Source organism: Mandrillus leucophaeus, unplaced genomic scaffold (assembly GCF_000951045.1).
Source record: "Mandrillus leucophaeus isolate KB7577 unplaced genomic scaffold, Mleu.le_1.0 Scaffold708, whole genome shotgun sequence".
NCBI classification, from domain to species: Eukaryota; Metazoa; Chordata; class Mammalia; order Primates; family Cercopithecidae; genus Mandrillus; species Mandrillus leucophaeus.
The window spans coordinates 1,580,532-1,605,843 of record NW_012107675.1 but is presented as its reverse complement, the minus strand read 5'-3'; the positions used below and the strand labels follow the sequence as shown (position 1 = coordinate 1,605,843).

Here is a 25,312-nt window from a genome sequence, read left to right as displayed (position 1 = left end):
TTAGTAATAAAAGTATTCACTTCTATCTTGAAAATCAGTTGATATTAGTATGAATCAAATGTTCTTCAGAATTTTAAAATTGTCTTTTATTTTTCAGCAAAGATGTCAAGGAAGTTAAGCTTACCTACTGACCTAAAGCCTGATTTAGGTAAGTAAAATAAATATTCAAAATAATTTAACTCCCTATAATGGGAAGATGGGGAAATCAGAAGATTTATAATTACTATAAGATAGTCATTGGAAAGCAAATTTAAAATTACTAAGATGCTTAAGGTTTAAACATTCTTTGGAATAGTCTTTAGAATGCATCTGTAAATTTAAAAAGACAATTACAATACAAATTCAAGCAAACCAAAAGAATATATTTTCTTAGCCCTCTCATGCTTTATGTCTAAACAGAACTTAGCATAAGATTGAATTTGTGCAATTTTAATTTGTATTAAAAGAGGTTATGTCCCATTTAACCACCTGAAAACCTACTTTGAACTCTATAAAATTATTTGTATATAATGAAATATTTAATATTTAAAATAGATTAATGTTTTTCTATGTTACAGTGAATCATAGCAAGAGTCATCATTACTAACTTTTTGATATTATATTTCTTCCACAGCACTTTCTGTGCAATTCATTTATTATGAAAGCAGAATGAATATATTCACACATTCGTTTTGTTTTATATCCAACCCACAAACAGCTCCTAGATATCATGTAGGGACAGATGACATTTCAACAAAGATAAAAGTAAGATTTCATGTAATACATATAAAACATGGTATCTTTTTAAACTCATTTTTTATTTAAGAAATTTCTGTTGCCTCTAACTAAATAGGTGTGATTGTGTAAGGATGATTTCACCCACCTCTATCTTAGAGATAACTGGGTTTTCTCCGTTGCATTAGCCCACACCCCTCACCACCATTTGTTCTCTGGATTTCTTGACTATGTTTCTTATACATCATACAAACTTAGGTGTTGGTCCATTTAAACGTACTAATTTTAGCATTTCCAAATCATTATCTTACCCCAGTTATGCTGACAGAAAGCATGTGATTATGAGTGAGTAGGCATACAATATATTCCACTGTCATTTGTAGAAAGTTTCATTCATAGGAAAAACAACTTAGTAGAACCCTGTGATATCACTAGTATAAGGGAACAAGAGTTAATCATAGAATATAGGATAGTAGACATTTTGAGGTCATAGTTTTCTCCACTAAAAAACATATAATTTGAAACCAAATATATCTGAGGCATACAATGTGCATTTTTCCCCTATAGCAGAATCTAGAATTTTCATCAGATTCTCAGAGGCCCAGGATTTCAATAGCATTAAATATTACTAGTTAAAGTGGCTTTGTGTATTTTAGTTTCTTAAAAATCTGGGTAAACACATGTAAACATACTTTTAAAACTATAAAAATACCATAGCCTTTTTTTTTTTTTTTGAGACGGAGTCTCGCTCTGTCTCCCAGGCTGGAGTGCAGTGGCTGGATCTCAGCTCACTGCAAGCTCCGCCATCCGGGTTTATGCCATTTTCCTGCCTCAGCCTCCCGAGTAGCTGGGACTACAGACGCCCGCCACCTCGCCCGGCTAGTTTTTTGTATTTTTTAGTAGAGACGGGGTTTCACCGTGTTCGCCAGGATGGTCTCTATCTCCTGACCTCGTGATCCGCCCGTCTCGGCCTCCCAAAGTGCTGGGATTACAGGCTTGAGCCACCGCGCCCGGCCAGCCAATTATTTTTTAAAGCATACTCACATTTACAAATGATGTAAGTAATTTAATCAAAGTGTGTACTCCATGCTTTTATAGACTATTCAGTTTATGGTTTAGCTAGCATGCCCATGTATGCCATAAGCCAATTAAAACTTTGACTAATATATGTCTGTAACATTCCTGTGTCCCTCAAGTCATTTTATTGTTGAACTGTTATTTGGTGGAGATTCTTGCCTGCTAATTATTTTACATTGGTCAGGGAGGCAATGGGGAGTAACTCCAACTATATTGATAGGTTCAAACTGCCAGATGTTGATAAGCACTGAGGCCCGTGAGCTGTTGTGCAGCTCCAGAAGCTTCTGTGAATAGAATTCATTTTTGCTTATGGGGAAGTTGTGCAGCACTGTACTTTCACTATAGCTTCACCATCCTGGATTCTGTAACCCAGAAGTCAGAAACCATGGGTGATTTTGTTACACTTCTGATTGTCACATTTCAAATGTCAGCCATAGGAAGCAAACATCAGAACCATTATATACTTTGATATGAATTAGTTTCTTGCCCTGATTTTTACCTGAACAGATTCATCTCTTGGCATTATGTTTTGATTTGGGAATATAAAAGTTTGTTGAATAAGGCTGTCTGTGGGGAGGAGAAAGTGATATATACAAATAGCATGTTGTAAGTTTGCAGACAGTAGCATGAAAACAGTGATTTTATGGCATGATTGTATCAGGTAGAGCTGGATGGAAGCATTCATGACAAATTTTGTCTGAGTTTAGATCAGCTAAAAAGATCACATATTCAAGCACATTTCTGACATCTAAACTAGAATTTTAATTCTCAATAATAACCATAGTGTTCCAGCTGTATGATAGTGGTGATATGGCTGTCTGGAGTTGCCTAAGAGAAAGGTTTAGACTTGGAGATAGACACAAATTCTGACTCTACCATATACTAGCTTGGTCATTCTGGGCCAGTCACTTAACCTCTCTGAGCCTCTATTTAACTATTTGTTAAATTGTGATGATAATACTTTTCAAGGTGGTTATATAGATTCAATAAAATGATAAATGTAAAGTATTAGTGCCTGGCATATGGTCGGCCTTGCTTAGTGGTAGTTATTTTCACTTCTGTTCTTATTACTAGAGCTACTAAAATTAAACTTTTTTTCCATTTATTTAGTTTGCCAAACTTGTATAAATGAGCCCACAGAGACCCATAATGTTTAACTTAAAAGGAGTAAGTGGAAGTTGTAATTAATGAATTGCTGAAAATTCTGACTTTTTTTTCAAAAGTCTAGGCAGATAATAAAATAAGCAACCTAGCTCTGTCAGTTTCAAACTTGACTCTTATTCAGTCGATTTTTCCGTTTTGATCTAGCTTTAGAAGTTGCTTTGGTAATCTTAATTTTTATAGATAAATCATGTAATAAAAATGTAATTTTAGGTTATGAATTTTATATAGTTAAATTAGTCTATTAAATTCGAACATTGCTCATTTGACTTATGAGTTAACATTTAAAGTATAGGTTGTTGTGAATCACCTGTTGTAATTTTAATAGTTATCAGTAAGAGTTTTTCTACAGGTTAATTTACAGTGGAATCTCTATTATCAACTTTTCTCATATCATTGTTTTCTATTACTGTCACTACATCGCAGCTGAAAATGTTCATTTGCCTTGTATATGTATGCTTTACAAGTACCAAATTAAGTGTATTTATCATTGTAAAATTTTAAAAATGTATTTTGCTAAAATAACTGGAAACTATAAAGAGTTAATAAATATTTGTAATCAGTATCATATTACAGACTTTCTGTATTGAGGTGTTGATTACGGAAAGTTGTTTTATTTATAGTAAGTAGTTCTTTTCTACCATATCATAATTTGTAAATAATGGGAATGCAATCTCAAGCAAAAGAAAGATATTTTTAGAGACTACAGTTTAAAAAAAGATCCATGGTATTATCATAATTAATAACATTGTTTTCAGAGGCTACCTATAATCATAATTATGTTACATATAGTTATTTTAAGGGTATATTTTTAATCTATGAATCTAAATTTGATTGCAAAAAACTTTTTGTAGGGTGTAACTAGGATTTGGCTATACCTTTTTTATTTAGTAAAGGACAACTTAGAAGACTTTAACATGTTTTATAGTTTTCACATTTTGAAGAGTCCTTTCTTTCACAATAGCATTGAAGCATGTGATTTAAGGAGTTATTAGATGTAAGTAGTAGAAGCTACTGGGAATTTTAATAAATCCTAATGGTATAGCAGAAGCATTGGTTTAGACATTCTTAACTATAAATCTGCCTTCAGCAAGTGTTTATTGAATTCCTTTCACATGCAAGACACTGTGCTAAATTCCACAGGGTATCAAAATGACACAGTCCTTGCTTACAAGATACTTCCAGTCACTTTAGAGTGAGGCATGAGAAAAGTCAAGTAACTACAGAACAAATGTACTCTAAGTGTCATGGGAGAGATACATAGCTATAGGTATTCAAGAGGGAGAGAAACTATATAGGTTGTGGGAATCAGGAGAAACTTCAGGAAGATGACAGTAACTGAGGTGGAAAATAAGCAGAATCTTGATAGGTAGGAGAAAAGGCACCTATCAGAATATCTCAAGCAAAAGCCTAAAAGTAGGTAAGTGCAGGTTATGTTTGGAGAAAATTGAGTGGCTCTATTTATTTCCCACAATGAACTGAAATAGGGTAGCATTGGGAGATAAGGCCAGGAGGGTAGATTAAAGATATTTTGTGAAGAGTCTTAAAAACTTGAGTAAGATTATACATATGATTAAATAAAGAGGAACTACTAAGGATTTTTTAGATTGAGGCCACAGAATTATAACTATGCCTTATAAAATTTAGTTGAGTTGTGTTAGTAGTGAGATGCTGTGGGTGAAGAGATCAGTTGGGAATTGTCTAAGTAAATGGTGATGAGAGCCCGAACTTAGGGTAATGGAAGTAGATTACCAGTGGAAAGAAGGAAACAAAAATGTCCAATAAAATACCTTAGGGCTTGGCATCCCATCAGATGTATGGGTCAAATGAAAGGGAGAAACCCAAACTATGGATCATCTTAAGTGTTTCTGCCTATGAGAACAGGAGTGTCATTAATATAAATAGTGCCATTCGAAGAATTTACTGGTTTGGGGAAATTTATATGCTTTGGTTTTGCATAGTGAGACATAAATGGAAAAATGTTCAAGAAGTATTTGGAAATGATGTTCCAAGAGAAAAAGGAAAAGGCTAGGGCTTGAGACAAGCTTGGGATTAGCAACAAGGGAAGGTAGCTGAAGACGAGAAAAGTTTTATTAGTATAATTTTTAAAATGTCCCTGTCATTACAGACAGAGCTGGGTAAGGGAATTTGCCTGGTATCAAGTGTGAGCCAGATGGCAGTTACACATTTTGGTGAAAACGCCTTACGTGAATGTGGATTGCAGTTAAAATGGCATTGAAGAAAAATGGGAAAAAAGCTAAACTTTTATTGATTAAAAAAATAAAAGATCCATCATACAGTAAATTAGATCTGAAAAAAAAAAATCCATCATACAGTAAATTAGAAAATCGAATCAGAGTACTTCTAAATGCGTTTTTTAAAGGTAGAAAGTGGAAAAGACCCACACTTGTGGCGCTCTACCAGTCATGGATTGTATTACCAAAGGAAGACAAAGTACCATGAGAAAGAAGGTGCCAAGAGCTAAGCAGCTAGGACCCCGAGGATTGCACATTCACATATTCATCGGGAGGCACCCGGTTTGGTTCTGAGGAGTGTGGAGTTGTTTGTTTGTATATTTAAGAAAAAAGAAAAATTTCTTAGCATATAAGTAAATTTTGTTTTCAATTATACTTGACCTTCAAACAATGTGGGTTGGGCACCAACTCCTCTGCATATAACTTTTTGAGTCTCCAAAAACTTAACTTCTAAAAGCCTGCTGTTGACTGGAAGCCTTACCAGTAACATAAACAGTAGATTAACATATATTTTGTATGTTAGATGTGTTATATAATGTGTTCATATAATAAAGCAGGCTACAGAAAAGAATGTTACTAAGAAAATCATAAGGAAGAGAAAATGTATCTACTATTCCTTAAGTGGAAGTGGATCATCACAACGGTTGTGTTTCCATAGAGTAGACTGAAGAATAAGAGAAAGAGTGAGGGGTTGATCTTGCTGTCTCAGGGGTAGCAGAGGTAGAGGTAAATCCCTGTATAAGTGGACTTGTGCAGTTCAAACCCATGTTCAAGGATCAACTAAAATGAAGTTAAAATTAAATATGCTGTAGATTTTGTCTTCTTGCAGATTAACTATTTGACCAAATTTATATTAAAAAAACACAACTTATTTTATATATTTTATATCTTGAGCAATCTCACAACATTTTTAACCATTTCAGATGTAAAGGATAACTCCTTTAGCCGATCACGGAGTTCAAGTGTAACAAGCATTGACAAAGAATCCCGAGAGGCGATCTCCGCTCTTCATTTCTGTGAAACATTTACTCGAAAGACGGACTCGTCCCCTTCCCCTTGTCTATGGGTTGGAACAACGCTAGGAACAGTGCTTGTCATTGCACTGAACCTTCCCCCAGGGGGAGAACAAAGACTTCTTCAGCCAGTAATTGTGTCTCCAAGTGGTATGTATTGCTGCTACACTTAGAGTTACATTACAGGTGTGATTTACTATGATAGAAACCTTTGTTTTTCATTCTTGAATTGATCTAAGAATTATAAAATGTAAAGTAAATCAGTGATGGCCTTATGTTTTAATGAAAGAATACATAGAACAAGATTTCAGAATGTTGTTTGTTTATACAGCCATTCAAGTTTTGCCATTTTTTTAAACTTTAGGATCATGTGTAAAATAATTACTATGGAAGAAAATTGTTTTAAAGGTTACAGTAATGCATTCCTAATACCTCAAGCAAATACCACAATCAAAAGAATACTGTAAATTTAGGAGAAAAACAGAAAAGTACATTTTTAAACATTCTACACATGGTTATTTTTCATCTCCAAGTGTGAAACCTGAGATTATTTTTCTACTTTGAGGTGTTAGGAAAAGGTGACTTGAGAGCAAATTTTAAAAAATAGTACTAGACTTCATATATTGAAAATGAGATTAGATTTTGTCAAATGTTTGTGGAGTCTGTTAGGTCAGGAGATAACTGAGAATTCTGATTTCTGTTACTACTCATTTATGCTCATCCAGATGGAAACAACCATGATTTTGCTAATAAATCTGTCTCTTGTTGGTGCTGACTTTTACAGTTTTTGGAATTTAGAAGTTAAACTGCATTTATGATTATATTTCTGAGCCATCTTTACATTAAATAATCAGTTTGATTTATTCATTTTGCTCTATAAATGCTTGAGTATATACTGCATATCAAGTTGTTAGATTAAAGAAGACAAGTTACATAATGATACTCTTACTAATCTCAGTTCTTATTAGTAAACAAATATGCGTATAGGAATAAAATAAATTGGAAAATTGAAAATCAAAATGTTAACAGGAGTTATCACTGGTAAGTAGGATTTGGGGTCATTTTTATTTTCACTTTTTTACTGATTTGTAGTTTCTAAATTTTCTACAGCAAACATACACCAATTTGTAATAAGAAGAAAATGTTTCCAATAAATGAAAATGAGTGAGCAGGATTATAGATAATTTACTGTTAACTACACAAAAAGTATTTAATATACTTTCCAACTTGCAATAAATCAAATTAGCTATAAAGTGAATTCAAAAATAACTTTCATATGTAAGAAGGCAACTTAGTTTCTTCTCGATGATGGAATCTTTGAGGTTTGTTTTTAATAAGATGCCTATTTAAAAATATACCAGTGACACTGATGTCATCTGTATTGGAGCTGTGAGAAGAGAGAGATGTTTTCAAGCTGATGGATTTCTGTGCTTAAGAGCCTAAAGTGGTCTACTTTGGCTATTATTTTTTCTTTTCTTCAAGAGGAAGAGTCAACAGTTAACTACTACTCTACTGGGAAACATGCTAAAGTCCCATCAACTGTAGGATAAGCATACATTTAACGGTATTTTAGGCCAGTTTTAAAAAAAAAATCCACATATTAGAACAATATATGTGCTATAAACAGTTCCCAAATTAGAATGGATAATTCAGCTGACTTCATCAAAACTTGAGAGGCTGAAGGACTCTTTGGGTGGACCAAAATAAAAAATAGATCTTGAAAGAAAAACTAGCTTTAAATATGTTTTGAGATAAATAATAATTGGAACTATAAGATTATAACTGTCTTGTGTTTCGAAGTTTTCTACCAAGCTGCTTAAAATAATTAAATTATCTGCTCGCCAAACTTGGATGTAGAGTAGGGTTACTAGATTTAGCAAATAAAAATTATAGGATGCCCAGTCAAATTTTAATTTATATAACAAATACTTTAATATAAGTGTGTCGCATTTAAAATTGGACAGATATATGACATTTGGGACATACTTATACTAAGAAGTATTCATTGTTTATCTGAAATTCAAATTGAAATATGTGCTCCATTGTATTCTGCATCCTTACTATTGATAAATCGTAAATGCAAAGAGGAAAGGAAAGAATATTTTTTCTTCTAAAAAGTTTTGAGAGAACATCAGGAACTCTTTTGCTTAGAAATAAAAGAAAATAATATATGGAAAAAATACTGCAAGCTATAAAACCTTACATAAATTTAAAACAAAATATGAAAAATCTTTAAGAACTGAATGCTCACTCAGTTATCTACCCTCCCTTCCATTCTATTAATGTTATCACTTAGTTTACTCAGAAGTGAGCATAAAGCATATTTGTACATTATCAAGGATATAGGGGGAAAGGGTACCATTAATAGAAGCAAGTCAAAAAATGTAGCCCCTACATTAAGATGATAAACTGACCAAAATAATGCCTTAAGTATATCTGACAGTTGTTGTAAATCATTTAAGAGGAATTATTATTTTAGAGGTAATGGTTAGAAATGTGTAGGTTTTTTTTCATTGGTCATCTAGATCAGTACTGTCTATTAGAAAAGCAATGCAAAGCCACATAATTTTAAATGTTCTAGCAGTCACATTAAAAAAGTAAAAACCGGGTGAAATTAATTTTAATAACATTTTATTTAGCCCACTGTGTCCCAAATATTATCATTTTAGCCTGTAATTATTAAAAGTGATTGAGGTATTTTACGTTGAACTTTTTGGAGTGCTAAAGTCTTCAGATGGGGCATGTGCTTGACTCTCACCATGCACTGCAGTTGTTCGCACACTTTGGACAAGGCGCATTCGCAGTGCTCTGCAGCCACATGTGGCCCCACGCTGACTGCTCCAGGTGCTGTCCACTTGCTCTCTTGCTGACTGGTAGTGCACTTGCTGGGTATAAGAGAAAATAGTTCCAAATACTCCAGCATGTCGTTTGTTTATTCATTTAAAGATCAGATACATGTTTGCCAAATTTATCTTATGTAATTAAATTGTGAGTGATCATTAGTGGCATTTATCTATTTGGAGCATGTAAGTTGACATCTTTTTCCAGACTCATAAACATCATGCTTAAAGTCTGAATTCTGTCAATGAGTCAGTGTTCAGTTCAATATGCATTCAGCATATATTTGAGTATCTACTATATATGTCAAAGTTAGAATAAATGTGTTTACTCTGTTGATTAAAATATTTCAGTTATTTACTAGACTTCTGTATTTTAGGTACTATATTGAGGTTAAAAGGTGCAATCTTGAGAATGGCATTTCTGGATACCACAGGCTGCTTAATACCACCTGCATATGAACCCTGGAGAGAACACAATGTTCCTGAAGAAAAAGATGAAAAGGAGAAATTGAAAAAACGGCGGCCTGTCTCAGTATCCCCCTCCTCTTCTCAGGAAATTAGTGAAAACCAGTATGCAGTGATATGTTCTGAAAAGCAAGCAAAAGTAATCTCACTGCCAACCCAGAACTGTGCTTATAAGCAAAATATTACAGAGACCTCATTTGTGCTTCGTGGAGATATTGTAGCATTGAGTAACAGTATCTGCCTTGCTTGTTTCTGTGCCAATGGACATATAATGACTTTTAGGTAAGAGTTAGATATTTTTTTAAATGCAGATATAGCATTTCCTCCCTCAAACTATACTACAGAATTGTTTAAAAGAAGTGCTTTTTTTGTGTATACAGTCTTATACTCTGAGAATTTATTTTTATTCTGTTAATAGTGAACAAGTATATGAGGAGTATAAGCCATTTTTTTATCTCCCACTCAAGTATACAAACTAAATCATAAGAATTATGAAGTCTCTGCCATTTTTAACAATGATAGTGTGTTCAAGACTAAAATCTACCTTATTATTAACAAGTTTTTAATTTTTTTCTCAAGTTTGCCAAGTTTAAGACCTCTATTGGATGTGTATTACTTGCCCCTTACCAATATGCGGATAGCCAGAACGTTCTGCTTTACCAACAATGGACAAGCATTATACCTTGTTTCACCTACAGAAATCCAGAGACTGACTTATAGTCAAGAGACCTGTGAAAATCTTCAGGTAATTAATAAAAATATTACTGTAATTTCTTCAGAGGTAAAGTATACTCTGAGGGCCCGTGTACTGTCTGCTCCTTATTCTCATGGAAGTATACAAGTGAGCCTGCTTGGGAAAATCCAGACTGTTGAATCAGACTTTCAGAGCACATGCTTTGAGACTGCCGTGATTAAAAGTGTCTTCTTCAGACATCTGCTATAAGCAGCTTCATCTTACTAATCCATATCTGTCTTTCCAGTGATGGCAGAGAAATATGAACTGCTGCATACATTTTATACCTACTCTCTACATAGAATAAATATCTATTATACACACACACAGCCCTTTTTAAAGAAGTGTGTTAATGTGAAAATAAATGAGTCTATTTTAGGGCAAATTTTGTAATCTCATCTCCTATACTCTCTATTCACAAGGATATTTACACAGAAGAAAAAATTGTTATTTGGTAGTTTTCCTCTAGTATTTTGGTTGATCTGTTTTTGAGAGACTATATACAAATTCTTTATTTACAGAATTGTGTCGTTTTTAAAGTATTTGAGTGCTGTATTTGCTTCTGTGTATATTCGAAATGATCAATTTAGCTTTACCTTCTAAAGTAAAAGAGCTCTGGAAATATTGAGCTGAAATATTGATTGATATTTAATATTTAGAGGAAAGTACTATCTAGAGGAACTTTATAATGAAAGTTTTTGCAGTTAGCCCTATTTTACACATTTGCAAATTTGAATTTGTGGCTTATTATTTTTAGAACATGGGCTTTAGAGTCAAGAAGGCTGAATTCAAGTCCATCATGCTAACTATACAATTTTGTAATCATAGAAAAGTTACTTAATGACTCTAAGCATCATCTTTAAAATTAGCAGAGAAGTGGTGTCTGTGGGGATATTACAGGGATTAAAGGAGGCAGTGCATGTACTGTGCTTAGCATAGTGCCCCGGTACAGACGGTGCTTAATAATGTCAGGTGTTGTCCTCACTGTGTTATTATTTCAGTAAGCTATACTGTACTGGAAACCTAGTCCTGAGTAATATTGTAAACTTTGAGAGTAAAACAAAATTATATATCTGACATTTTAGATTTAAATTCCCATTTATGTTTGAGTGAAAGTTATTTTTCAAAGATTCCTAAGTTTCTGAAGTAAAATTTTGTTTTCTGTTGGAAGGATAAACCTTAAAATTTTCCTTTTAGCATTTCCTTTCACTAGCAAAATGTTATGTTAAGAAATAATATGGACAATTGAATATTAATTCATTTCCATCTGAAATGTGGTCCTAATTCAAGTACTCAAAAATCTAAATTTCATCACTTTTGTGGGATCAATTTATTCTATCCTTTAGTTGGTGTTTTCTTTAATTATTCTTAAATTATTCTTAAATTAATAGCAGCCATAGTTTACTTATTTATGTTTAAATGAAATAGTCTTTTAGTAGTAAACTGTATTTTAAACTATCTGCTGTGTGCCTTCATGATACAGAGATAAACAAAAAATGGACTATCTTAAAGGGATTTGTGATAAAATGTTTTCTTTGGGCAATATTGACATGTTGTTTACCTCTGTATTTTTAGTAGCCAGAAATAATGCCTTGGTAAAAACCTGTTGAAGGCTATGATGAACTTGATAAACACTATACCTTGGTTCCCTGAGTACCCTTTTACATTGTGCATTCCTTTAACTTTAGCCAAAAATAAAGAAGATGGCTACAAACATTTATGGAGTTTCCAGCCAAGATGGAATAATAGGAACCAGATTAACCCTCCTTCCTGAAACAACCTAAAAAAAACCAGACAGAACTCATGAAACAATGATTTTCAAATTACTGGACATCAGGCAATGAAGGAAAGTAATTTCTGACATAGGAAACAAAGAAGGTGTCCCAGCTTTAATGCTTTGATAGAGTTTTCAGAGCATGGCACAGGGCGAAGGTACTGAGTTAAAGCCTGGCAGACTTCCCAAGTTGAAGAGTCAGGAATAAGAGTTTGGGGACACCAGGTAAATTCGAGAGAAAAGAGCTACAAAGAGAAAGAACCCTGGAGATGTGCAGAGTCCCCCTGAGTATACCATACGTGCTATTCAGCACGTACATGTGACTAAGCTTTCAGAGCAGAAAAAGAACCATCTGAAAGGAATAGAGGATTTGTAGACACCGTTCCAGGAACGTGCTTGTTCCCAACAACCAGACTGGAGAAACCCATAATTTGTGTGGATATTAGTTTCCTGAGGCCACAAACTTGGTGGCTAAAACCAGTAGAAAATTACTTGCTCATACTTGTAGAAGCCAGAAGTCCAAAATCAGTTTTACTGAGGCAAAATCAATGTGTTAGCAGGGTTTTACTCCCTCCAGAGGCTCTAGAAGATAATTTTTTATTGCCCCTCCTTGTTTCTAGGAGCTGCTGGTGTTCCTTGACATTGGGCCACATCACTGGAATCTCTGCCTTTATGGCTGCATTACCTCCTCTTCTGTGTTTCAAATCTTTCTCTCCCTCTGTCTCTTAAAAAGACACTTGTAATTGGATTATAACTCATTCAGTAGTCCAGAATAATTTCCCCAGAGCAAGATACTTAATCACATCTGCATAGACTCCTTTTCCTTGCCAGGTAAATATTTGTCGGTCCAGAAATTCGGACCTTATATCCTTGGATGGTCCATTATCAGCCGCTACTCCAGACATGCCTAACAAATCGCAAAAGCTACACTCAAAAGGATGAAAATGTTTTCTGTCAGAATGAAATTCAAGAAAACTTAAAGGAAGTAAAAACTATTTAGCACACAATGAGGTAAAAATCGCAACGTCTGGTATCCAGTGAGTTACCAGGCATGCAAAGAGACAGAAAACCATGACCCATCACGAGGAGAACAATCAACAGAAACCAAACCAGAACTGACATGCATACCAGAATTGGCACACAGAAGGAGATTAAAACAGTTATAACTGCGTTCTGTATGTTCAAAAAGTTAGAAACATGAAAGATACAAAAATAAAATCAACTTCTAAAGATGAGAAACTATAATATTTGAGGTGAAAAATATGCTAAATGGCATTAACAGCAGATTTCACATTGCAGAAGAAAAGACGTGAACTTGAAAGGCTAACGACAGAAAAATAACAGTGTTTGAACTTGGCAAACTTACAGCACTAAAACACCTATATTAGAAAAGAAGGAAGTCTTGATGCAATGATGTCAACTTTCACTTTAAAAAACTGAGAAAAGCAAATTAAACACAAAGTAAACACAAGAAAACAAAAAATAAACATTCAAGTGGAAAACAAAGAAACAATAGAAAAATATCAATGAAACCAAAAACGTCAATGAAACCAAAACCAATAAAATTAATCTCAAGCCATAGGAAGAAAGAAGTTACAAATTATTAATATCAGTAATAAGAGAAGTCTCATTACTATATATTCTGTAGATATGAAGTAGATAAAAAGGAAATATTATTAACAAGTTTATGCCAAAAATACTCAAAACCTTAGATGAAATTTCTTGAAAGACAAATTACCAAGCCTCACTGAAGAAAAAATAGATAACCTAAATAGTCCTGTATCTATTAAATAAATTGAAATTGAGGTTAGAAACCTTGGACCAAGAAATTACCAGGCCTAGATGGCTTCAATGATGAGCTCTATCAACATTTCAGGAAGAAATAATATCAGTTCACAAACTTTTTCAAAAACGGAATTAGGATTGCTTCCCAGCTTATTCTATAAAGGAAGCATTAACCTGATACCAAAATTAGACCAAGTCATTATAGGAAAAGAAAACTACATATAAACCAATATCTCTCACAAATATAAAAGCAAAATTTGTTTAAAAAAAAAAAAAAAGTTTTGCAAATTGAATTTAGCAATATATCAAAGGGATAATACATTATGACCAGGTGAGACCTATCCCGGGAAAGTAGGATTGACCTAACATTTGAAAATCAGTCACTGTGATCCATCTTATTAAAAAGCTTAAAAAAAGAAAAAGAGCAGGTGGCAAAATCTAACAAATATTCCTGCTTTTTAAAAATCTCTACAAACAAGGAATAGAAGAAAACTTAACATGTAAGAAAAACCCACATCTCAAATAATATTAGTGATGAAATACTAATTCTTTCTTCCTGAAATCAGCAATTACAGAAGAATGTTCACTCTCACCACTTACATTCAGTATTGTAATTAAGGTTTTAACCAGTGCACTCAGGCAAGGAAAAGAAAAGGAAAAGGACTGTCTTTATTCACAATGACATGATCATCAGTATAGGAAATCTAATAAAATCTACCATAAAGGTTACTAGAATTACTCAGTATGTTTAGCAAGGGTGTAGGATATGAGATAAATATATAAAAATAATTTTATTTCTATATGTTAGTAGTGAACATTTGGAAATTGATATTTTAAAAACCATACCATCTATAATAGCAAAACTATGAAATACTTTGGGATAAATCTAACAGAAAATGAAAGATCTCTACACTGAAAAACTCTAAAATATTAATAAAAGAAATTTTTAAAAATTTAAAAATTTTTTTAGAAATTTTTGTAGGAATTGACAAGTTTATCCTAAAATTCATACATAAATGCAAGAGAACTAAAATACACCAAACAGCTCTGAAAAAAATGGAAGGCCTAACACAACCTTATTTCAAGAATTATTATAAAGCTGCAGTAATCAGTAGAGAATGGTATTTTTGGCATCAAGATGAATGGATCAGAATAGAATATCCAGAAATAAACATATACATGGACAACTGATTTTTTTAAGGAAGGCACAAGGCAATGCAGTGGAGAAAGAATTGCCCTTTCAACAAGTAATGCTGGAACTATTGGATATTAAAATGCAAAAAAAATAAGCTTTGATCCACTCTTCATACCATAAACCAAAATTTATTGAAAATGTATTATGGACCTACATGGAAACCCCAAAATTACAAGACTTCTAGAAAGAGATGTAAGAAAACATCTCTAACCTTACTTTAGGAAAAGATTTCTTAGCTATGACACCAAAAGCACCATCCATAAAAGAACAAACTGATAACTTCAACAAAACTTAAACTTTCTGCTCTTCAAAAGATGCTTTTGAAAATGAAAAGACAGCTTATAGATGGGAAGAAAATCTGGGCAAAACATATATCTAATAAAGGACTTGTCTTTAAAATATGTGAATGACCCTTAAAACTCAGAAGAAGGATGAGAAACAACTCAATAAAAACATAGCCAGAATATTCAAAAAGAAAGCTCACCATGAAAAGATGCTCAACATTATTTATCATTAGAGAACTGCACATTAAAACCACAGTGAGATACCATTAAACACCTATGAGAGTGGTTGAAATTAAAAAGAATACCATGCCAAGTTTTGGCAAGGATATAGATGATCTAGAACTCCATACAATGCTGATGGGAACGTAAAAAAGTATAACCACTTTGGAAAACAGTTTAGAAGTTTTTTTTTAAAAGTTAACATTCATGAGCCAAGGACCCAGCCATTTTATTCATAGTTTTTTTATTATTATTAAAAGGAAATGTATATTCATAACCGCTTTATTTGTAATAGCCAAAAACTGGAAACCACCCAGATGTCCTCAACAGATGAATGGAAAAACAAATTGCGTTTTATCATACAGTAGAATTCTAGTCAGCAATACAAAGGAGTGAACGATGCAATCAGCAGCGTCAATGAATCTCAGAATAATTATGCTTAATGAAAGGAGCCAAGAAAAAGAGTACATGTTGTTCTATTTATATAAAAACTCAAGAAAATACAAATAATAGTGATAGAAAGCAGATCAGCAGTAACTTGGATATGGGGGGTAAAGAAGGAATTAGAGAAGGTCTTACAAAGGAGCAGAAGAAAGGAGTGATGGATATATTCACAGTGTTGATTGTGGTGATGGTTTCATGCATATATGCATATGTCGAAACTCACCAAATTGTACGTGTCCAATATCTGCCAGTTTTTGTATGTCAATTATACTTCAGTAAAGCTGTTTAAAAGATTATGGATTCAGGACTTTTAATTGTCTTTGACGGGCAATTAGTCAATGGTATGTTTATAGATTGAAATACTTAAATTTCTTTTTACAGCATTATTTTTAACTATACCATAGTGAAAAACACAAAGATAATTTACAATAAACTGTTTTTTTCAAATGGACTATTTATATTCATTTGTGAACCCTAACCAAAATTTACTGTAATCATAAAGTTGGAACATACCAATTAATTCAGTTTAAAGCAACTAAGTAAGTAACTTTACTTTGGTAAGCACCTCAGGATTATAATTTATTAACAAAACCCCAAGTAATCACTGTAAACAACTGATGTCAGTTGAACTGCTTAGCTTCTCATATATATTGTGTAGGTTCAGTATGAAGTTTACTGCTGTGTGCTTATCCTGGAGATATTTATTTTTTCAGACTCAATACTCTTACAATATAAAGTTTTCTTAAAATGATTAAAATCAGTGATTATTTGATGCACTATACAGGACTTTCTAGTGGCATTCAATGTGTGGATAACGAAAGCCCATACATTGACCCATTCATGAAATTAGTCCTAAATAATACCATTCTAACCTTGTTAGCTCACATGCAAAACAAATGATATGCAAGAGTCTAAAATCGGACAAGTATATTTATTTCTGAGTATTTATATTTTAGAAGAGTAATTAAGTCCAATGTCTTGTTTCAGAAATCCTGTCTACTATGAATAGATGTAGCAAGATCACAGAAATTACAAATCTGTTTTAGATTTCACCAACATTTACTAGCATTAACATGAATCATTCTGAATAGTAGATTTACTTATAATCAAAATCCTTATTTAAATAGAAGTGAAAAAAATACCTATACATATTATTTTATGTACTTCCCAAAACCTTTATATTAAGACTGCAGATAATCTAGACTCTAAGAAACACTGAATTTTCAACTCCCTTTAAAGATGTCTGTTCATAATATTAACCTGTGGATAAATGACTTGGGTATTTTCTAATTGGTTTCATCTCTATGTGATCTTTCTACTTCTGTACATACACTATTGATGTCTACTCCTGGCACTTTATATGCTCATTATCTTTAATGCTAATAATATTCCTGAGAGGCAGTTATCATTATCTCCCCCTTTTAAAGTTGAAGAAGCCATTTCTTTGACAGACTAATTTGACTAAGAGTCTTCTGCTAGTAAAAGGCAGAAATTGAGAATCAAATCCAGATCCATCTGGTTCCAAAGTTTGTAATCATTCTACTTCAGAGAATATAATGAGTTTAATCTAGTGTTTTTATATTTCTTACTTTACCTTTGTAAAATTGTAAGCTCATTAAACACCAAATAAGAAGTACAAACCGTAATTCTAAAATGAGGTAAAATTTTTTTAAAAGCATGCCTTTAAACTATCACTGTTTTTATGTCATATTCTTCTTTTGATTTAGCATGAGACACCCAAATGATAGCTATGTTGCTGTTATTGATTTTTTTTGCATTATAACGATTTAATACATATAGTTTAAATTAGAATCTGTGAAATACAGTTTTTAAAAGATTTAAAATATGCCTAAAATTTCCTTTGTTATAGAGTTTAATATAAATTTCAATATAATAATAGATATCAGTATATTCTATAGTGGGTTTTAACAAGTTTGATTTATTGAATTCAGAAAGTGTTTTATTCTAGGTTTACTACACTTTATAGAAATCCAGAGGAAAGAAAATAAAAACGTGAGGACTTCAGTCCACTTCAGCCTTATAAATAAAACTGTTGTGTAGTGTTAATAGTTATCTCCTCCCATTTGCAATCTGGGTGGAGGGATAGCATTAATATGGATATGTCTAAAAGAAAACCTAAACATCCTTTACCAGCCTTCTTAACCCAGCCCTAAGGAAAAAACCATGAAAAATACATACTTTTATTCCAACTATAATGATGTAATAATACCAGAGTATAGCAGAACTCCTGTATAAATGTTGCTACCATCCTTTTCTGCCCATGCTGGAGTGCAGTGGCGCAATCTTGGCACACTGCAACCTCCGCCTCCCAGGTTCAAGTGATTCTCCTGCCTCAGCCTCCTAAGTAGCTGGGATTACAGACACACACTGCCACGCCCTACTTATTTTTGTATGCTTAGTAGAGACAGTCTTTCACCATGTTGGTCAGGCTGGTCTCGAACTCCTGACCTTGTGATCCGCCCACCTCGGCCTCCCAACGTGCTGGGATTACATATGTGAGCCACCGCACCCTGCCGCTACCATCCTTTTCTTAGAAAAATCTTCTTTCCTCTTTATGTATTGTCAACAAAACCAGTAACATGTCAGCAATCTTACTTTTCTTCTGACTTTTACCATTTCTGTGCTCTGAAAAATAGTGACAGTAATTTCAGAAGAATCTGATGACGTACAAGGAAGAGTTCCCATCTCTCTGCCAGATTTCTGAAATTTCAGGTGTATGTTGGCATAATTCTCTTCCTAGCATGTGTTTATGAGAGAAAAAGTTGGTGTCTAAATTACAAATTTTCTGACTCAGCTAAAGGTTATAATTGCAAAACTATATATCATCATTATTATACTGGACTTTTATACTTGCTATTAAAAAGTCTTTCTGGCGGGGCATGTTGGCTCACGCTTGTACAGCATTTTGGGAGGCCAAGGCGAGTGGATCACTTGAGGCCAGGAGTTCAAGACCAGCCTGGCCAACATGGCGCAAAACCTGACTCTACAAAATACAATAATTACCCAGGCATGGTGGCGTGTGCCTGCAATCCCAGCTACTCAATGGCTGAGGCACAAGAATCACTTGAACCCCAGAGGCAGAAGCTGCAAGTGAGCCAAGATCGTTCCACTGCACTCCAGCCTGGGTGACAGAGTGAGACTGTCTCAAAAAAAAAAAGTCTTTCTAATGTAATTATTAATCCTATTATCAATTCATATGAGTTATATGAAAATGTCATCTTAAAGATTAGAATCTCCTGACACTCTTAAGCAAAAATACTGTTTGCCTCAAATGCAAACAAAGAAAGTGATCTAGTTAGTGAAAGGGGCAAGCAGCAAATAAGTCATGTTTTAGTTTTAGAAACTTGGTGTTGGAATAAATCAGCATGTTCTGTATCCGATCATAGGACGTGTGCTCATTGATAGTGAATCTCAACAGGTAATGTTCTAAGCTTAAGTTAAAAGAGTTTATAGTGATACTTTTGTTAATTATAGTTCAGTTTCCCTGAAATTTTAACAGTTACAATTTGTTTTAATTTTAAAGGAAATGTTGGGTGAACTCTTCACTCCTGTAGAAACACCTGAAGCACCAAACAGGGGATTCTTTAAAGGCTTATTTGGAGGTGGTGCACAGTCTCTTGACAGAGAAGAATTATGTAAGTTGATTTATTTAATTCGGATAGTATATCTATAAAACAGAAACAAGCCATACGAATTTTTTATACCTGTAAATTATGTTCACTTTTTTCTCTTTGTCACAATTACTATTTCCACGTTTTAACAAAATACATAAAATTATTTTCTGTTATTCTATCCCAAATCAGGGAAATATTTTACTCAAGGAACCAAAATCAGAACAACTTCCGATACTAAAAAATAATATTCACAACTTTAAGTAAATAATTTAGAAAGTACTTACTTTGTTTTCATTAAATGCGATGTTGTTTTAATGCTATGATTTTCTTTAACTGATAACCTTAACTTTGAAAAGTTTTTACTTTAACATTTAATCTATCTTTCAAAACCTCTAAAAACTATTCTAGTTCATTTAACCTTCGTAATAAAAGAAACCTTCTGGTTCATTTAGTACCTTCCACGTAGTTGATACAAGTAAACAGCTTGTCCTTGAATGAACTAATGAATCAGTGAATGCTTGACCTTTCTTATAAATGGCAGCTATTATCTATCCTTTGAGTTTTTTTCTTTTTTGCTAAAATATTTAGAATTGTTGTTTCATGTTTGTTTGACTAATTAGAAAAACTGTAACATTAAATAGCAGTAAGTAGCAGTGCAATGAATTTTTTTTTTTAACTTACCCAGAAGATTGCTCTATAGTTTTATTTCAGCTTTAAAAATGAAGACTGCTTAAGTCAGTGGGGACTGATAATTTGGAATAAAATTCTTACTGAGGAAAATTTATAAAGTTATATAAGACTTAGAAAACGTATTTCTAAAATTTGTTAAAAACATCAAGGAAGTAATCATACAGTAAGGAATTTTCAAGAACAGTATCCATGGGGAAAGAAGCCCAGAGCAGAGAGCCTGGCAACTTGGGGCACTTTGACTCTGCAGTGCTTTGCTAATGAGGCTGAGGTACTAAGCTGTGCTAGGGCTAGCAAGATGGACTCCCCAGCCTGGCAAGAGTGGGGACCCTGAAATAACTCCTGCTATTTGCAAAGACACCAAAGGGCTATGAGAGTAAGGGTGAACTGCGCATAAACTGCCCACGTCCACCTGCCACGTACACACACATGACTTTAAGCTCAGCTTCAAATATCTGGGTGGCCTGTGACATCTTCAGTGTTAATTGTTAATTAAGATTTTTCCAGACTGCTAGAGTCCCTAGCTCCTGGCAGAAGCAAATGAAAAAAATGATCTCAAAAAGAATATAGTGTATTCCGAGTCCTCGAATTATCTCTGCAAATAATTTTTCAAATATGTAGTCATAGATAACCAGGAACATAGATGACCAGAAATCAGTCACAGATAACCAGGAACACTAGGAGTCAACAGCATGATTAATAAAACAGAAAAGGCAGAAGGATAGGCACTTCACATGTTGGAATTTTCAGACACAGACTATAAAATAATTATTCATAGTTATTGTGTTCAAGAGGATAAATATCATGCCTGAACATTGTTTCAGGTAACTGAAAACTGTAAAAGTCAGTAGCAGTAGATGTGAAAACACCCAGAATGAAATTCTAGACCTGAAATATTCAAAAACTAAAATTAAAAACCCAATAGATAGGCTTAACTACAAATTAGACAAAAGTGAAGAAAGAATTATGTAACTTAAAGATAGGTTAGGAGAAATCATCCAAAATACAGGACAAAGAAACAAACAAAATAAAACATGTAGGAGAGGATTAAAAAAAGAAGTTGCTATGAGAAGATCTAACATATGTTTAGACCTTCTTAAGAAGGAAATAGGACTGCAAAAAAGAATATATATATATATGAATGAAATAAGTCAGAAAACTTTTTAGAATTGATACATGATAGGGATCCACAAATTCGAGAAGCCTAATTAATTCCAGTGATGTTGTTAAAAATTTTCAATTAGCTAATCTCATTAAAATATAGTACACCAGAGACCAAGAGAAAATCTTTAATGTAGCTAGAGAAAAATTGTAGATATTTTTTAACAAATAGAGACTGATACATGACTTCTCAACAGCCAAAGATAGTAAGATGATCCTCTGTATATTGACAGAAAATTATATTGATTCTATTTAATCCATAATTCTATACACAAAAATTCTTTAAGAATGAGACATTTTTAGACAAATAAATAAGTAAACCTCGCCGTCACACTAAAGGGAGTTCTAAAGGGTACACATCAGATAAAAGGAAAATAATCTTGGATGGGATGTCAGAGACACACAGTGATTTGGAACAAAAGTGGTATGTGCATAAATATAATTAATATAATCTTTATAAACTGCAAAATAAAGGTGTATGGCATATGTATGTATACACACATACACAAACAACAACATGGCCCAAAATATGTCATAACATTAAGGAGTTTAGAAAGAGTAAATGGATTTAAGGTGATCTGAGATTCTTGAATTTTTTGGGAAACTTGTAAAAAGTGTTCACTGGTATTGATAAGTTAAGGATGCATGTAATTTATAGGATAACCTGTAAAACTTAGAAAAATAGAACATAACTTCCAGATGAATAGCAGATAAATCACAGTCATTCTAAAACAAAGCAAAAAAAGAGAGAATACAAAACAGGTGGGATAAACATAGTACCTAAAGCATGGTAGGTTTAACTTAAATATAAATAATGGTAGTAAATGTAGGCAGAATAAATGTTTCAGCTAAAAGACAAAAATTTTTAGACTAAATTTGAAAAGAAAAGAAAGCTGGTGCCGAGGCTCATACCTGCAATCCTGGCACTTTGGAAAGCTTAGCCGGGAGGGTTGCTTGAGACCAGGAGTTGCTTGAGACCAGCCTGGACAACATAACAAGCCCCTGTCTCTACAAAAAATTTAAAAATTTAGTGGTGGTATGCACCTGTAGACCCACTTACTCATGAAGCTGAGGCAGGAGGATCACTTGAGCCCAGGAGTTTGAGGCTATAATGAGCCGTGATCACACTACTGTTGTCCCAGCCTGAGTGACAGGGCAAGAGCCTGTCTCTAAAAATACATTAATTAATTAATTAAATAGAAAGAAATGTACATTGTTTATGGGGACACATATAAAACATAAGGTCACAAAAAGGTTGAAATTTAAAAAGATGGAAAAGCATAAACACAAATGAAGAATCAGCTGGTATAACTGTATTAATATAAGAAAAATTAGACATTAAGGCATTTGAATACACCTACTATTTTAACTTCAAAATATATAAAGACAAATATTGACATAACTAATAGAAGAAACAGTTTCTCAATCATCGTAAGAAGTTCTAAATATAGATTTAATAACAAACAGTTATATCAATTAATAAATCTCAGAGAATTAAAATAACTTCAGTGTATACAATTTGATCACAGTGCAATTATGCTTGTAATCAATAACAAAGTTTAAATCCTCATGTTTGAAAACAAAGAAATATACTTTGGATAACCCTTGTGTCAAAGAATTTATGACCATTGGTATGTAACTGAAGTAATAAAGAGTGAAAATTTTAATCTTAAATACATATTAATATTTGAAAAAGAAAACGTGAAAATGAGTGAACTCAGCATTCATCTCAAAAAGTTAGAAAAGCAGCAAAATAAACCAAATAAAAAAGATTACGGTATTAATGAAATAGTAAAATGCAATACAAAAATTAGCAAAGCTGTCTTAGTTCAGGCTGCTATATCAACATACCATAGACTGGATGGCTTTTGAACAACAGAAGCTTATTTCTTACAGCTCTGGAGGTTGGAAATTTGAGACCAAGGTGCCAGCAGGATTGAGTTGTTTGGGGGCCCTATTCCTGGCTTGCAGACAGCCTTCTGGCTGCATTCTCACCTGGGGGAAAGAGAGCAAGCTACCTCTCTGGCCTCTTTTTAAGGGCTTTAATCCCTTTGATGAGGACAGTACCCTTATTACCTCCCAGAGGTCCCATTCTGACATTACGTTAGGGAAGGATTTCAACATATGACTGGGTGGGGAGGGGGCACAACTGTTCAGTGCATAACAAAAGCCGAAGTTGATTCTCTGAGAGTCTAATAAAAATGATAAACCTCTTGTGAAACCGAGCACAAAAAAAGAAATGCATAAGTAGATGCTATTAGGAAAAAAAAAAAAGGAATGACACTGAAGTTAAAAATAAGAGAATGTAACGTGTAACTTTATTTTTCATGGAATTTTATAAATTACAACAACGAAAATGGACAAAAAGATAAAAACCCTAATAGTACTATAACTATCAGACATTGAAACCATCATTTTAAACCTTTCTACAAGTAAACTTCTGGTACAAATTGGACTTCACTAATACTTCTCCCAAATATTTAGGGAAAAAATAACTTAACTCTCACACAAACTTCCAAAAGATAGGAAAAAATAGGTACACTCATCAGCTCATTTTATGAGGCTAACACAACCTTGATACCAAAAACCAGAATAGTATTAGAAAGGAAAAAACAAAGGCAAAAATCATTTATAGATAGAAAATTTGAAATAAAATATTAAGATAGCAAATAATATATAATGAAGATAATATACCAAGACCAAGTTTGGTTTATACCAGGAATTCAAAGTTGATTTGTCATTTAAAATTTCGGTAGCAATTCCTGATAGAGACTCCTAGAAACTAAATTGCAAATGTCACTCTTAATGTAGGAATATTAAATATTAAAAACTTTCCCTTTGAAATTAGGAATGACACATAATGCCCACTATTAACACATACATTCAGCATTCTTTTCAAGTCCCTAGAGGGTGTGGAAAGGGAAGAAAAAATGAAGTACTATAATAGAAAACAGAAAACAAAACAGTCATTTGCAAATGATTGATATGACATATTTAGAAGAACCAAAAGAATATATAGCTAAATTGTTAGAAATAACAGAGGTTACCAAACTTACTAGATGTAATCATATACAAAAATAAAATTTAATTTATATTAACAATCATAAAAGATGAAATGTTTAAAATTACTCTTTGTATTAGTTTTCTGTTGCTGCTATAACAAATTACCACAAAATTACTAGCTTAAAAGAACCCAAATGTATTATCTTACAATTCCATAGGTTAGAAATCAACACAGGTCTTATGGGTGTTCCCAGGGCTGTGTTTCTTGTTTGAGGTTTCAGGGGAGAATCCATTTCCTTGCCTTTTTTAGCTTCTAGAGACCATCCACTTTCCTTGGCTTCTGGTCCCATTGTCAGTATTCAAGGCCAACAACCTTGCATATCTCTATTTTTCTGAAAGCCACATCTCTTTCTGCCCACAACAGAAAAAAAAAAAAAAAAAAAAAACCTCTTTGCTTTTAAGGACCCATGTGATTAGGTTAGGCTCACCTAGATAATGCAAGATGAACTCTATGTCTGGGTCCTTAGTCATATCTGCATGGCATAATCACAGGTTCCAGGGATTAGAATGTAGCCATCTGTGGGGGAAGGGAGACATTACTCTGCCTATCACCCATAGTGTTTCTTTTAATTCAGTACCTAGAAATAAATCTTAACAGAACATGTTCAGAATCTCCATGGGAAAAATAGAAAATTAGAAAACTTTGTTGAGAGAAGTTAAAGATTCAAACAAATGAATGAGTATATCATGTTCATGGAATGGAAGATTCAATAAAAGATACCAATGCTCTCAAAACTGGTGTGTGTATGTATATATACACATATACAGTTAATGCAGTTCTAATCAAAATCCTTCCAAAAATGTATA

General features: G+C 33.2%; 1 protein-coding gene across 3 annotated transcripts in view; it reads left to right on the top strand.

Moving 5' to 3' along the window:
- The window catches only part of STXBP5 (syntaxin binding protein 5 (tomosyn)), a 189,958-nt gene that overhangs the window by 153,316 nt on the left and 11,330 nt on the right, over positions 1–25,312 (top strand). For 2 of the 3 annotated variants that reach the window (XM_011964818.1, XM_011964817.1), the window contains 5 exons: positions 98–148; positions 6,131–6,370; positions 9,438–9,807; positions 10,105–10,270; positions 19,504–19,615. In XM_011964818.1, coding sequence (XP_011820208.1) covers positions 98–148; positions 6,131–6,370; positions 9,438–9,807; positions 10,105–10,270; positions 19,504–19,615 — 939 coding nt within the window. The remainder of the gene's footprint in view (positions 1–97; positions 149–6,130; positions 6,371–9,437; positions 9,808–10,104; positions 10,271–19,503; positions 19,616–25,312) is intronic. The other variant, XM_011964819.1, reaches the window with a different exon arrangement.